At 35.5% G+C, this 17,198-nt stretch overlaps 1 protein-coding gene across 1 annotated transcript in view; it reads right to left on the bottom strand.

Annotated features, from left to right (window-relative positions):
- Positions 1-9,335: 9,335 nt before the first annotated feature.
- Positions 9,336-17,198, bottom strand: part of LOC131066904 (actin-related protein 2) — a 167,491-nt gene continuing 159,628 nt past the window's right edge. Inside the window, exons 13-15 of the mRNA XM_058001790.2 lie at positions 12,377-12,443; positions 9,752-9,835; positions 9,336-9,670 (exon numbers count right to left, since the gene is read on the bottom strand). Of these exons, the coding sequence (XP_057857773.1) occupies positions 9,590-9,670; positions 9,752-9,835; positions 12,377-12,443 (232 nt within the window). The 3' untranslated portion in view covers positions 9,336-9,589. The remainder of the gene's footprint in view (positions 9,671-9,751; positions 9,836-12,376; positions 12,444-17,198) is intronic.

Raw genomic sequence — 17,198 nt, 5'->3', positions numbered from 1 at the left:
TGGTTTTGTTCTGGGGAGACAGATCTTGGACTCCATCATCACTAATCATGAGATCTCTTACTCCTTGACTATGTCTAAGGCTCAAGGACGCTTGCTTAAGCTGGACATTGCTAAGGCTTATGATAGGGTGGATTGGGCTTTCCTAAAGAATATCCTTGTTGCTTTTGGCTTTTCTGATAGGGTTATTTGTCTTATTTGGCAACTTATCTCCACTGTTTCTATGGTGGTCATTGTCAATGGTTTGCCTTCCCACTTCTTCAAATCTTCTGGAGGCTTAAGGTAGGGAGACCCTATTTCTCCTATTTTGTTCAGTATCATGGCAAAGAGCTTGGGCAGGTTTATCCAGAAACAAGTTGTGGATGGTCTTTTGAGAGGATTGAAACCTTCTTCGGCTAGTTTGATATGCTCTCATCAACAATTTGTTGATGATACTATTCTAATGGGGAGTTTGTTTGTTGGGGAAGCCAGAGTCTTAAAGTCAACTTTAAATCTTTATGAAAGAGCTTCGAGGCAGATGGTTAATAGAGCTAAAAGTTCCATTTTTTTCTTCAACACTCCTGAGGCGAGATAGAAGAAGATTGCTTGCATTCTTGGATGCTCGGTTGGTGTGCTCCCCTCCACGTATCTGGGTCTTCCTTTGGGTGCTAAACCGGCTAATTCTTTTTGGCTTTCTCTGATTGATCGTTTCAATAGGAAGTTGGCTGGGTGGAAGGGTGCACTTTTAAGTCGGGCTGGGAAAGTCCAACTTTTAAAGTCCACTCTTCAGAATCTACCTGTGTATGCCCTTAGTCTATTCAAGATTCCTTCAAAGTATGTTGAGGTGATTGAGAAAATTCAAAAAAGATTTATGTGGTTGGGTGTGGAGGATCGGAATATAATCCCTTTGGTGGCATGGGAGAATGTCTGTAAACCTAGGAAACAAGGTGGATTGGGGCTTAGGAGCATCAAATCTTTTAATTCTGCTCTCCTTGCTAAACAAGTGTGCAAAATTTATGGTTGCAGACAGGAATGGAACACCATGTGGCATAATAAGTATCTTTATAATATTTACAATTTTTAGGATTTCCTTAAATCTCTTCATCTCCCTGTGAGTTCCTATCTTTGGAATAATATCATTAAGGTCAGGGATGTTGCTCTCAATGGGACTTGTTGGAAACTGGGGAATGGCCACAACATCCTCTTTTGGGATGATTGTTGGATTGGTAAAACTCCGCAGGCCTCTGACCCTGTGATTGGAGCTTTTAGAGATGCTTGTATTGCTTCTTTTGGGCTGAAGTCGGGTGACTATTGGAATGGCGGTAATTGGGTGGATCTTTCTATTATTAGCCCTACCCTAGGGTCGTTGCAATCTACCTTGAATTCTTTTACTTTGGAGAATGTTAACTTTGAAGATGAGTTGATTTGGCGGTCTTCTTCAAATGGGAAATTTTCAATTGCTTCGGTTGCTTATCATTTGGATTCTCCTATTTCCTGGTGGTCCAAAATTTGGATTAAAAATTTGATTTCCAAAATCAATATGTTCTTTTGGCTCCCTTTCTTGAACAAAATCCTGACCATGGATAATCTTTGTAAAAGGGGTTTTTCTATACCTAACAGATGCTATCTTTGCTTGAATGAAGTTGAGTCTGTTGATCATCTCTTCTTGCATTGCTCCTTTGCGGTTGACATATGGTGTCAAGTGCTCCAACAATGGGATCTTTGTTGGATTTTCCCTAGTTTGGTTAAAGAGTTCATTTTTCTTGGAAGATGCCTACTGAGAACCACACATTACAGATTTTGTGGTCCTTTGTGGTCCTTTGTGTTTCCCCATGTGGCGTGGGGTATATGGAAGGAGCGAAATAATCATATTTTCAGGGAAGCATATCTCCAGTCGGATATTGTCTTCAGAAAAATTAACCGGGCCATTAATGATAATCTCTCTAATCTATGTCCCAAACCAAGTTCCCATAGCCGGTTGGTTTGCAGTGACTATGAGTCTAGGGTTGCAAGGGATTGGGAAATTCATATTGATGTTTCCTTGTCTTTAAAGCTCAATTCTAAAAAACAGAACTAGCCAGGGTTGGAGAAGACCACCTCAGGGTTGGGCCAAAATTAATTTTGATGGGGCGACCAAAGGTAACCCAAGGCCAACAGGATGTGGGGGAGTGTTGCGAGATCATAATGACAATCTTGCTTCACCGGTGGCACTCCCCTTGGGAATTCAAACTAACCACCTTGTTGAAGCCATAGGAGCATACCAAGGACTCAATTTAGCTAGAAAACATAACTACAAGCTTGTATGGGTGGAGGGTGATTCCAAAAATATTATTAACTATCTCAAAGGTATATCGAAGCCCTCTTGGAATGTCGAAGTTTGGATTAATAAGGCTAGGGCAATTATTAAATCTTTTGATCAATGCTTCATATCCCATGTTTTTAGGGAGTACAACTATGTGGCCGACTACTTAGCTAATAAGGGAGTGAGAAGTACTAGTCAAGTGAGCTGGAACAATGAGGATAAATTGGACACTGAACTCTTGCCATCATTACTAGATATGTATCTAGAAAGATCGGCCCCTTCCCGCATTTGGCATGTGTTTTTAGAAGTTAGTGTCATTATTGTAGATTTAATTTGCATGCTTTGTGGGTCGATATTGGCTTCATTTGGGCTTTTCTCAGTCTGAAAGTCGCGAGTTTCTTCAGTCATAAAGTGAAGAGAAGAATGGGTGGGCTGGGAAGAGAATTGAACCTCCAAGGTGTGTGCAACTCAAGAAGGATAAGAAATTATGGAGGCTCCTGGAGAAAAGGGGTGTTACCCCCTATATTGAGAGGTTAAAGGGGAGAAATAAGGATGTGAAAACCTATTTCGAGAAGCATTGGAGAGAAGACACTATTACTCTGCATGGGCGCAAGGTGCTTATCGATGAGAGTTTGATTGCACAGTTCACTGGCCTTTCAACTGATGAAATGAAATATTACAGGGACATAAACTACTCGGAGATGGCAGTGCAAAACTTCCCCAAAAATGAAGAGGAGAGGGCCAAGATGGTGAAGAAAACAACGAGCTACTACGACATCTCTGTCACCAAGGAATTCTGGGCGAAACTCCTCAAAGTAATTATGGAATATTTCACTCTTGATGGTCATTTCACTAGGGTTTATGGACATCACTTTGTGCTTCTGAACCACTTTCATCATGGTGTCAAGGTGTCCCTTCCTTTTTATCTGATGTCTACCTTGAGGGCTAATTTTAGGGATCATAATAAAAACCCTGTTGAGTTCCCCATCCTCCATGAAGGGCTTCTGGTGCTCATTGACTCCCATTTTCGTGTCCTTCTTGCCCCGTCTGATTATATCCCTACATCTTTTGAGGATGATACTAGCGCAAGGGAATCGGGAAGTGAGGAGTCCAAATCGGACTCTGAGGCGAATTCTCCTCCCCCTCATAAAAAAGCCAAATCTGAGTTTTCCCTGAAGGCCAAATCTTCTTTGGGTAAGGGTAAGAATGTGCGGAAGCAGCTGGTTGTTTCTTCTTCGTCCACCTCGACTGGCAAAGATTCCCTTGTGTCTAGTTGTAATAAGACTAATTCTGAGGGCTCAACAGGTGGTAATGGGGGTAGCATGAAGCCTAACATCCAGAACTTTGAGAAGCCCCCTTCGCCGCCTCCTTCACCATCTCTGCAGAATACCATCAAGGACCTTCATGTGAAGAGTGCGAAGCTGAATGATAAGAGGGATGACTATGAAGATGTTTTGGGTATGGCCAGGGACCACACCATTGATACTTACAACATGTTTAAGTGGCTCTTTCATGAACTTAAAGAGGTCAGACTTAACAAAAGGGCCTTGGGTAGCAAGATGGAAACTATTTGTGTGGTCTCTGCTCAGGATAATAAAAAAGGTAACAGGCAATGGACGGAAGATGAAAAGAAATCTGTGGTGGATTGTATCAAGAGAGTAGTAGAGGGCATTGATTAGATGCAAAAAAGATTTGAGGATGGGCTCACCCATGTTGAAGAGAACTATAAGAGAATTCAAGCCACTCTCATCACAATTATGACCAACAATCACAAGATTGTCAAACAGACGGCGGATGCCATGAAAGCTATGGTGAATAATCTTGACAATGTCAACAGGAGAAAGTTCTGATCAATATTGGTGATGATAATGAGAAGACTCGGGCTGATCAAGGCCCTTGTACGTGGACTCAGGGCAACATGAAGAAAAAAGCTACGATTCAGACCGTGGATTACAAAGAGATGAGGATGGTTGTTGACAAGATGAGCCTACTGGAGGTTGAGGTCGTTGAGACCCTTAAGAGCCTCAAGTAATTGTGTTGTCTTTTCTGTGTTTTGTGTTATGGTTTTTTTGTTGGTTTTTTGTCTGCCTGTTTGGGCATTTACTGGTTTCTTTCACTGCTCTATGAATTGTCCTATCTTTTGCAACCTGTTTTGTTTTGGACTATCTAATGCTTCGATTCTAAGCCTTTTAGAATCTTCTATGTAAAGGGTTTCAGGGCCCCTTCAAAACTTGTTTTTGCCTTAATCCAAAACAGTAGCAAGCTATGGAGTTTGCAATTGTTTTCTTTGAACAATATGAATACCAATACCTTGCCCCATGGATGTTTCCTTGGCATTTTGTCAATGTTTTAACACATGAATCAACGTTTTATATGTTATTCTATTATTCCATTTCGTTCTCTTTGTTATGTCTTTGTAACTAATTTGTGTTGCAATATTTAATTTTTTGGGTTTATGCTCACGCTTCTACAACAACCCCTTCCTAGACAAGGGTAACCCTCATACAAAGTACATAGAAATACTTTCCCATTCATAAGAAGGTACAACTACTGCTTGATACAACCCCAACTTCTAGTTATTAAATTCACTCACTATATAATTTGCAATTCTTCATAAATTTTGTGACATCTACTTGTATATAACACCATGAAACATATTGCTAAAGGTTAGAAATGTTTTTTGTAAACCTAAAAATTCTACAGCTTGGAGGGATGAGCCTCCCTTAAGAAGACCAACTTCCTTTCCTTAGGCACAAAACTTCCCTATTTGAAGAGCAAACTTTATTGCAAATGGAAATCAATTTTAAGTACAAATTTATTGATTTTACCTTTATTTGCATGTTTGTACAACTCTCTAAAATATTCATCATGTTCATAGTCCTCTACATATACCTCTTTTGAAAAGGTTTCAAGTAAAGAAAGTGTGCATACCACTGTCAACTATGCCAATCTAAACAACATATCAACAAGTTTATTTGAAACACCCCTCTTGTATTTGATAACCAACTGGACTTGGTGTGAGAATCTCATCCACTTGGAATAACATGATTGATGTAACTTTTATTGTGCTTGCAAATAACAAATATCTAGTTTGGTGGTTTGTGTGAACTATCTCTTTGCCCAAAATATTGTATTTCCACTTCTTTCACTTTCACTAGGACATAAAGCTTTTTATTACGGGTGCAATAACCAAGGACTAAGCCATGAGACAACTCAGAAAAGGTTGCATATGAACCCCCATAGCATAGTAGCTTGCATCCATTTCCACTTCAAATCGTTGTTGTAAATTAGGCAATGCTAGTACACATGCATGTCTTATATTGTGCTTCAACTCCTCTAATGTTGTTTGCCCCAATTTACCCTAATTAAATCAATTAACATAGCTCATCATAGCATTAAGAAGCATTGTTATGGATGAGAAAGACTTAATACAATTTATCAAGTATTATATTCATATATTGTGCTTTTGGATTCAACTGTGTATAATTTTTTGCACCAACATTTCGAATCACACTCTGTGATTCATCATCCGAATGATAGAGGTGTAGGAGAAAATATGGATAAAATTGCAGACCCATGCAAGTTAAAAAGGATGTAAGTGAGGGAGGAAGGGTGGCACAAAGTTCAAAGGAGGGGACCCAAAAACCAAGAGAGGAAAAACATAAATTAAAAAACTAAATCAATAGAAAAAGAAACAAGAAGAAAACTAATAAAAGCACCTAGACAATATAACAAAGAAAAGAGAAACGAAAGACAAACAAAAACAAAAAAGAAGGAAAAATAAAAAGAAGTAAAAACACAAAAGATAAGGCAACTAGAAAATGAAGTAAAATAAACAACAAAAAGAATATAATAAACTAGAAAAACAATACAAAACAAGAACTAAAGAAAGAAACACAAAGACTACACTATATATATACACTAAAGAATGAATATATAAATGTGAATGCATACAAGTGCATAAAAAAGGAAAGAAAATATAAATATATATGAATGTGTATACATACATACATACATACATACGAGAAAATATGAAACCCTGTATTTACAAATATAAGAGTATGCAAATATGTATATATGCTAAAGAATAAATATACAAATGCAAATGCATACATGTGCATAAAAATGAAAGAACACACAAACACACACATATCAGAATATATAAATCTATGCAAATATAAACAAGAAAAAGAAAAAAAAAACAATATATATATATATATATATATATATATATATATATATATATATATATATATATATATATATATATATATATATATATATATATATATATATATATATATTAAAAAAGGAAAAAAAAACACCAAGGCAATAAAAAATGGAAGCAAGAAGCCACGAGAGAAAAAACTAAAATAGGAAGAGACCAAAAAAATCAAAAAAGGTGGGGGGAGGAAATAAAACTCATTGTTTTGATGACTAATGAAACTCCTTGTTTTATGGCTAATGATGGATTATAACAGTTCATTGTGGCTTCTACCATTTTGTCAATATGTATTACTCCCTCCAAGCACGTTCGAGGTAGATAAGTAATTGTTGTACGGATACACACTTGCCATTCAATAATAGCCTTCCATTGAAACTTTCAACACTTTTTCTAAGTGCTCTATGTGCTCACCATAGATCTTATTAAAAAACCAAATATGCCATCTAAGTTAACAATAATACAATCATCAATAAGTGATCAAGAAACCTCAACTCATACACCACATGAAAGTTGTTAGTCCATTGCATAATCCGAATAGAAGCACTAGCCACTTAGAGACCCTATCTAGTCTTGAATGCAATTTTCCATTTGTCATTCTTCTTGATTCTCACTTGGTGATGACTTGAGATCCAATCTTGTTAAGTGTCTAGCATGATGCAACCAATCTAAAAGATCATCAATTTGGGGAAGATGGAAACCTATTCTTTATTATAATCATGTTTAATGCTATATAATCTATGTACATGCCCCACGTTCCATTGGTTTTTGGTACCACCATTATGAGAGAACCACATAGAGATGTGTTGAGTCCAATTACTCCACTCTAACAATTCTTTTTTGTTGATTTTGAACCTCATTTATCTCCAAAACAGTTTGACAATATGGGCCAATAAAAGAGTCTACAATTGAGTAGCAATTGTATATGTTGGTTGATTGCCCTATGTGGTGGCAAGCCCCTTGGCTCTTCAAAGAGAATCTTAAATTGATGTATAAGCTGGTCTATACCCTTTTACTCTTTGCAAGGTAGCCCCTATATGGAATTAACCTCAACCACTTGGTCTTCTTTCTTACCCTACAACATCAAAAACACAAATTTGCCACGAGCAATACTGAACTATCTTATTTGAGCTACACTTACAATAGAAAATTTTTATTTGCATTCAATATTTGATCATAAACTATTGACCATCTTTGATCAACTTATACATCCTATAAAATATGACATCTCTCTCATAGAGATAAAAACTGCCAACACCTCCACAAACATCCAACAAGATGACAAGACCAACTACCTTGTCTCTTAAGTCTGGTGAATTCAAACTTGATCACATTAATATCGACTAAGATTTCTACGCCTTGTTTATCCAATCCAACAAATAAGGACTCGATTATTTCAACTTTGCATTGAAAACTCATTAACTAAGATTAAGAGATAAAGTTTGTGTGAGACGTATCAAAAAGTGCATCTTCCTTCCTTCTTTTGAGCTATAACTTGAAGTGGAAGAGCTTAGTCATTTCATCCTCATCTTGAGCTTCAATACTAACCACGTGTCTTTCCTCATAGTGGCACATGAAAAATGGTTATCTACATCAGATTTGCATCCCTCTCCATCACCTTCTTCCTACAAGAATCATTCTTGCTCATTTTGTACTTTTCAAAAGAGTGTAAGTCCAAATAAAGCTTTCAACAAAGCTCTTCATTGTGTCATCAAACACAGTGTTTGTAAAAAAATTATTTATCCTTATTCTTTGTAGGGGTGTTTGCATTCCTGTTGCCCTTCATTTTGCTTTCCCTTTGCTTGAGTCTCCACCTTGTTGCCTTCTTATCATTTTGGTTGTTCCTAAGAGGAAATTTCCTTCTTATCCATCTGCATATAGTAGCGTTGTGCACATGCCTCGTCAATGTTTTGAGATTTCAAAAATGTTATTCTTAGGTTAGCATCTCCCTATTCATCACATCCTTGCCAAGTTGCAACACCTTATAGAGGCAATCATATATTCTTGAATATTTTGGCCTTGTCTTTGACACTAGAAATATCATTACACAAGGCTCCCTCTTCATAGCATATAGAGCAGAAATGTTTCTTCAACAAGTTTCTAACTTCTCCCACTTGGAGATAGGTGAAACTCTTCTCAATTCCAAAGAAGCAAGATGAGCTTTGTACCAAGTGCATGACCAAATATCTTCAAACAAGTGAATAATATTTATCATTGTGAGTTCATCTTGTGCAAGCTTGGATATCTATCCTTTACTTTTCCTTAAATAGGTCATTGTTTCCAATTGAGGATGTTTCACCTTGTTAAAAATTTGTAGTCTTGGGCTTCTCCTCTAGCTCAGGCTCCTTTTCTATGCTCAATTTGTAAGTAATTACTTGAGAACACTCTCCAACATATCAATTTTGCCCTAAGACCTAGAAATTCTTGAAACATCCTTTTCCAACTTTCTAAACCTTTCTTCTCCATCATCCATATCTTTGTCACCACCACTAGCCATTCTTCCTTGTGCTCTGTTCCACTCCCTTGTACCAATGTTGGGCTCAACTAACTCAAATCACCACTTTCACTCAAGCTGATAACAAGCATAAAACCAGAATCTTACCAAATGACTGAAAACTAATGCCAATAGATAATTCTATCCTGCTCTGAATACCACTTGATCTGTAAACTGAGAGAGATGTTCACTAACAGTTCACCAATTATGTATTTATGACTTGTAATCCTTATTAAACACCTCAAAAAAGTTTGTCAAGTGTAAATTCAAAAGCTAACACAATTCAAACATCATTTGTAGCATGAAAATCATAAGAAAATGTGACAATGACTGAAATACAATAACAAAAATAAAATTATAATTATATGTGACAAATTTGAAATGTAAAATGTTCACTTACAATAAAACATTGTTACATTCTTGGATTGAAATTTTGGGGAATTGCACAACCAGCAAAAGGCAGACCTTATTGCATCTAAAATTGCAAAACCAAATGCGGAAGGCCCTTTAATAACACCTGAGATGGTATAATCTGGCTTATCTGAAATTGCATGTCTCTACAAATATCCATCCAATATTACATGATATCTACAAATCATGCTTGACCACATTTCCTCAAACACCCAACTCCTTCTTCTTGGTATTCTTGTCTGCTTATCCAAAACTCAGGTGAATCCTGTATAGAAAAGATTGGTCATTGAGTTGAACTTAATTGCCGAACAAACAGAGTATTTGGAAATTTGTGAAAATGAGATACCTTCATTATCCCAGCAAGAACAGCACCTCCCAGATAAACCATATGTTTCCGCCTGGGTGGATCCTCAATTCTTAGTCGCAATTTCTATAAAAAAAAACCATCCATTAAACTATTTTTCTTTATGTAGATGTTGAAAAACTCTGCAAACCAAGCCTTTTATATAAAATCTACTACTGTAAATAAATATAGTTACTAAGTTCAGCACACATTCCATGACTGTTTGCTCAAAGTAGAACTTATGCCTTGGCCAGAGTATCGTTGAATAATGGGTGAAATAAAAGAAATGCAACAATGATAAAGGGATGAATCCGAGAATGTGTGGATCTGTCTCTTGGGACAGTCAGAAACTGAAAAAACAAATTACTGTTATCCCTTTATTTATATAAATAAAACTCGCATCAAAGAAATTTTTATTGCATTGTGAAGAAGAAACTCAGAATTTGTAGCCCATCAAGAAATTGCAGTACCGAACAAGCAGCAAAATTAAATAGTGTCTGCATTGAGGAATGCAGATAAATATTACACATAATCACTACATTATAGTACGAAGTTTGATGCAGACATAATCAATACATATTACAGAGTGTCTCTCAAAGTTGATAAACCGCTTCATTCCTAGAAGGCTCCAAAATTTGGGGCCTTTATAAAAAATTCACGTTCAAATATCATAAGACATATTTGTCTCTGATATACAGATATGCACTTAGCTTCCAAAGATATAGCACAACTGTGCTAGTTAACTCCTTTACGTGTCAAAACACAAATCTGTATGCTGTTTACATAAACTTCATCAACATAAGTATTTATTGATTTTTAATTCATTTTGGACGCACTAATTTAAGGTTGCTTTTGGGAATTATCCTAAAGAGGTTATGGAGTCCTGGATATTGTTGACTACAGAATGTATCTCAGGTAATTGTATTAAATATGCATTGTTGGCTGAATCCCATAACAATGGTGGTATGTGTTATAACTTATTTATATACATGATAATTAAAGAGATAAAGGCAAGATTTTGTATGAAATCATTCCATCTGTATAATTTACTATAGAACCTTGCCTTTATTACTCTATTGTACTATATAATCATCAAACTATTTCATACAGTTGTGGTCAGCTTTGGGATGAAATCTACTATATATATCCTTTTGAAGAAAGTAGAAGTCCCATGGAGGATGACCTTCATATATTATTTTGGGGACGAAAAGAATGTTAGTCAAAATTAAGGATATTAAATGTGCTGTTTGTAGTGAGGTTTCATATAACAATCAGTCCTTTCAAGCATTCGTAGTTCATATTATAAAGCCATCAATCTTGTTAAGGAGAACGATGCCGACTTACAGAAGGGATGGTATGTTGAATTGCTCACAAATGACAAAACTTTAAAGGGTGGATGAAAAAACAGTGCTTTACACAAGCATATGCATTCAAGTGGAGATGTGAAGCCTTGAAGAAGTTATATCAAGAACTTGATCGCTGTCATTTTCTGAGACTTACTTAGTACATAATATGGTTAGCAAGATAGAGCTCTTTCTTAGAGATGCAGATTGCATATGTAGAATTGGAGAAACATGAGGTCAAACCACCTGTAAGGATGTCATTTGAGAAATTTGACCATTATTGACCATACGTCTAGAATTTGTATTAGTCAAACACGACTCACTTTTTTTAAATGCTTATAATATAGTAATGCTAAAATTTCTGATCAATGCTATTGCATGACGAGTTTGGAAAATATTTAGATAAGTTTCTTTAAAGGATTTCAAAACTACATATATAATACATTAAAAATGTATGGAAATATGTGCAGAAAAATAATTAGAGGAAAAGGAACCTATAATTATATCTACAACATCCTTTTAAAGGTGCACTGATGAAGAGTGAAGAGCAGAGCTACAGCTATAGATTTCAACTAACCCAAGCACAGTATAAAGAATTTAACATATATTTATAATAATTTATCAATCAAAATTGTAGCCAAGATATGCACATGAGACAGAAATATGTGGGAGGATCAAATTAAATTTTTATTACTTCTTTTACTGCAAGCCATGGAATGTATATAGTAGTAGACCATCCCCAAACATTCCTTGTTGCTGCACATAGCCTGCTCAACGAAGACAAAATAACCTTGAAGATGAGCAGCTTCTCCTATGGACTGGGCATACAACATTGGAGACAAAAACTAGAAACAACATTCTCAGCCCTTGAACCTAAATCTCTGACGGAAGACTTCAGTGGAGAACAGGAAAACAAGGTTCAAATGATGAGTTTTGTAGGGGTGTAACACCACCAAAATATGTGCCTCTGAAATTGTATTTGCTAACTGAGGCTACTTGAGGAATGGTGTTGATTGGCACGTCATTGTCTACAAGCAAAGAATATAGCACAATATATTCCAATCCTCAATGAAAAAAAGAATGGATAACAGCAACTATAAGTAAACGCTATACAAGAATTATACAAATATTATGATTTAATTGGATGCAATGGAAGACTATTTTCCACACATATATTTATTAAAAAAACATTAATTATTGTTGCACCTTGACACCCGTATTTAGCACAACATAAGGCAGAGTCCAGACAAAATATTAGCAAGATAGTATTGGTCTGAATTCCCACCTTAAGCCCATCCTTATTTCCCTTCAATACAACTTGAAGATAACGATCCTGTATTTCTTTTTCTAACCTGTACATAACAGTCAAGAAAAATAATCATATAAATGATTGAATGGAGAAATGTATCAATATCCAAGAAGTTTCACTGGGTGGAAAAAAAATAAAAGTGGTAGGAATTTCCATCGATACAGGAAATATTTGGTTCAATGCAATCAATATCCATGAATATAACAAAGTTTATTGAAAAAAAAAATGAGATAGTTTACATATCAACATGTTCATTAAAAAGAACTTTATGCAATAGTTGCTGCTTAGGAAAGGATTGAACAACAAAAAACAAAATTGAAAAACATGAAACATTTAGCTGTAATTTTGAGAAGTAAACTCCATAGTTATATTTCCTTAATGGAAAACTGTAATATTGAGCAACCACTTATAGATATCAATTTTCGTAATTACTTCCAGTCTCACTTCATATCATACGAATATAAAGTATTTCCCATGAAATAATTGAAGATCGTGTTCCCATAGATCAGAACTACATAATATAAAAAACAGGATTTTAGAAAACTATAAAGTGAATGTTATTTACATGCAATTATAATACCTGCGAGAAAGTTGTAGATTTGATCAGAATAAGAATTAATATTGTGTGTGCTATACATTAAGTTATAAATTGATCTCATTTAGCATATTGCCTTCTTAGATATACGATAATCAACATTTACAGTTTGTAGAAAGAAAAAATATTGGAAATGACCCCCATCTAATAATTGATAAATGAGCCACACCCAAACCAGAGATAGACCGGTCATCAAGAGGGCCAGTAACTCACTGGTAGAGCACCCCAGCAGCAAATGAGAGGTCATAGGCTCAACTGCTAGCTGATTCATGAAAAGTTTAGCATAGTATCAGATCCCAGGTCAGCAAAGCCATGTCAAGCTAGGGTCCCAAAGCACTTGCAGTGTGGCTCAAAAGGGGGGTGTTGGAAAATGAGCCACTCAAACCAGAGATGGACCAGTCACAAAGAGGGCCAGTAGCTCAGTGAAAGAGTACCCCAGCAGCAAATGGGAGGTCCTACATTCAACTACTAGCTTGTCCATGAAAAGTTTTAAACAATATTAAGGTGTAAATTGATTTCATTTAGCATATTGCATTCTTAAAGATACCATAATCAACTTTTAAATTTTGTAGAAACCAAAAAAGATTAGAAATAATCCCCAACTAAAAACTTATACACATTAACCGCATGAATATGTGCACTCTCAGAAAAACAAACGAGCAAGTAAAAGGGCATTTAATATGTCTGAACAGAGTCTTAGAATCAAAGTGAATATTCACCATTTTATGTGATCATGTAGTTTAACTTTTAAGTGACTTGAAAATAAGGAGCAATTATAAAGACTCCTTTAATAAACAAATAGCATTATCAACCAACATTTCTCTTATACTTCCTTTTACAACATACGTTTTCAGTGCTTGCAGCATGTAGTGTCCCTCCTCAGTTTATCTTTTGATCTATGCATCGATAGACTTATTTAGACATATTGTTGAAACCTTGATGATTGCTTATGACTCTATTTCATATCGTAAGTTCTATGTTTATGATGTTAGACATTTTATATGGACATATGTTAAATGATGACTCTTATGGATGACTGACATATCTTGGATTATTATGAAGATGACACTTCTTATTATTGATTATGAGATATGATGGACATATGCTTTATGGATCTTATATGCATTTCTACGTTGATGGATTATACTAATCATAGATTTGATGTCATTATGGATGTACTAACCCTATTTCATGATTGCATATGATGAGTTGGCTATATCATGTGTGTAATCATTGTATGACTGTCTTCGTGATAGGGATGATGTCACATCACTCATTGCGAGCAGGATGTGCCGTTGCGATTCTCTATCACTTGCCTATTATTATATATATGTATATGTTGTATCGTTGTTTTGTGGATGCAAGATTTGTAGGTACCAGATACCGACTCCACCTGGCTCCATAGATTTGAGCGTGTCTTTAATTCCCAATGACATGTTGTCGGAGTTGACATGAGTTCCCTTCACATACTCTAGGTCTAAGATGTCACCCTTGAGTCGTTAGTGTCTTGGCGTAATTTGCCATGTCAGTCAGTTGTGGTCTTCTTGGTGATTGTGAGTATTTGGTTATTTAATTATTTAATAATTAATGTGTGGTTTTATAGTTTATTAATGTTTAATTTAATTGGTAGTTCATACTTTATTATTGTTTAATTTGATTATTTTATTATTGAAGATTTAATGTTTATTTATCTATTATTGATTTATTGGTTATTTGGAATTTATTGTTTAGATATCTATTTATTAATTTATTGATTAAATATCGCTTTTATACTTTAGTGTTGATTAATATTTATTAATGGCTTTTATTTAATTATTTATTTAAATTATTAGCTCTTGGATATCCCATTTATTTAATTGGCTTTGATTATTATATTGCCCATTGTTATTTTTGGGGCATAGATGTTATTTATACATTGCTAAACATATTTCATTATATTTTATTATTATACCCATAGTTTATTTTATGAGGCATAGCTCTATTTATACTTTGGTAAATAATGTTTATGATATTCTACTTATACATGTAAATAAGAGTCATAATATCCCCTACCTACCATTTATTTTTATTGGCTAAATTTAAATTGGGGAAATAAAATAATATTATGTTGGGTAGGTAAGAAATAATGTTTTAAGGATTATTTTGATTGGCCGGTTTGGAGGCTAGGGTTTTGGTTTTGAATTCTTTTTATTTCGTAGCTTGTGCATTGTGTTGGGTTACCTTCTGCTATTTTCTTCTGCATAGTTTTTGGGATTTTTGATTTGGGGAGCTTGGAGTTTTGGTTGGAGCTTTGTTTGGATTGTTGGGCGCTTCATCAGCTTGCTTTTTCAATTACTTCAAATCTTGAGGATTCCTTCTTTTGTATTTTTATTATTTTTCCTTGTCTACTCTGTGTCTGCAGAAAACTATATGCGGGTGTTTTGGGAAAATAATTTAGAAGTTTTCTATAGTTGGAAAATAAATATTGATGGGGATGTATATTCTATAGTTTTATATATTATAGTTTTGTAATAATGTTTGTATTCTGTATTATGCCGAGAGCGCACGACACTGGGAAATGGTTGTCTGTGAAATCTTATGTGCTTTGGCTTCATGTTATATAATGAGCTTGGGATTTGGTTTAGCCAGTCTGAGATTTTCATTGATGCATTTAAGGATAAGGATTGTCTGGGGATTTCTGAGAACTCTTCCAGTCTGGCACAGTCGTAAGGGAGTTTTCCCAGAATCTCCATTGTTGTGAGATATGGTTACCTATGCTTGTTGTTTATCTTTCTTATAATTGTTTGAGTCTGTGAACTTATTGAATGTGTTATCAGGCCATCTTAGGCTCTCTGTGTTTTTCTATATATAAGTTTTGGCTCAAAGGCTGTGATTGCATACTTTGATATTTCTTCCTATATGATTTATGATATTTCGAATTGTTTATGCCCTTTTGTTAGTATTTTCTGGGCGACACTATTGTAGTTGATTTCAGGACTTAGTGATGAATTTGTGATTTTTAATCTGGAATCGGATTTTGAATCTTTCCTGTGAAATTTGAGTTTGTTTTATATGCGCCATAACAGGAGTCATATGCACTAAACCTGTGAACAAATGCGCTACAGAATTGATCATATGCACTTCAGGATTGTACATATGCGCTTTAGAATGTGATAAATGCGCTTCAAAAGGTATTTAATGCGCCTCGGGGTTTGTCAAATGTGTCTCTCTGTTAGTCAAATGAGCTAATCTGTGTTATTTTGGTAATTGTCCAGTTTGGGTCAATCTGTGTTGTACGTTTCTGATTTGTTCTTGTACCGGAGGTTGTGTTGGAGGTTTGTTGATGTTTTCTAGTATCAGATTTTATCAGATTTGATGTTTCTATGTGGCTTTTACTTCGTTAGGTTGATGTGTTTTACTATTGAGGTTTTGTGCTCTCTTTCATGTTAATGAGCCATGATAGGTGAAGGTTGTTCTATTGCTCTTGAACCAGCAAGTGCTGCTTATACTCATTCTATGTTTGGACAGATTTTTATTGCCCTATTGTGGCCCTTGTTGCATTATTTCGTTTTGAGGCCCATTGTTGCTTTGCTTGATATGGCAGTCTTTGGATGTTCATGAATGTGTTATGGCTGCATGATGATGTTTATGGGTTTCATTCTTGATTATTGAATTTGGAGTCTCTTGTTGTGGTTTTGTTTTGGGAACATGTAGGGGGAGTGGACTTCCATGTGATGGTTTGGATCATGAGAGATAGGCGGTGAGTTGATAAGCCTCTTGTCTAGATCGCCAGAGCACATCGGAAGTTTTCCTTATTATAAACAAGTGATAACATTAATAATGAATTAGATGGGTTGGGTAATTAGGACTCACCTAATCAAGATATTTAATAGTTGAGCCCCAAGACTTGATCCTAGGGAGGATGTTTTAGGATAAGCTTGGGAAGGCCACTGCGGTGGTAAGTCAATCTCCCTTGATTCTCTCATAGGTTGAGATGGCTCACATGTCTATCGGGGTTATGCCTTGAAGGGTTGTGTATCTATATTTTGGAGGATAGCATGGGATGACACTCCACTCCTACATGTGTCCTTGCTTGTTACATTTATGCCTTGTTTATTGTTACGCCTCCGGGAGTTTTCTATTGGTGGTTGCCATGAATTGGTTGTTGTGTTAGTTCTGTTGTGATTCTTGGGTTGTGAGTCTCTTTGGTAGTTTGGTGTCAGC

Source organism: Cryptomeria japonica, chromosome 9 (genome assembly GCF_030272615.1).
Source record: "Cryptomeria japonica chromosome 9, Sugi_1.0, whole genome shotgun sequence".
NCBI lineage: Eukaryota > Viridiplantae > Streptophyta > Pinopsida > Cupressales > Cupressaceae > Cryptomeria > Cryptomeria japonica.
Note: the sequence above shows the minus strand (reverse complement) of the source record. Positions and strands in the feature narration are given on the sequence as shown.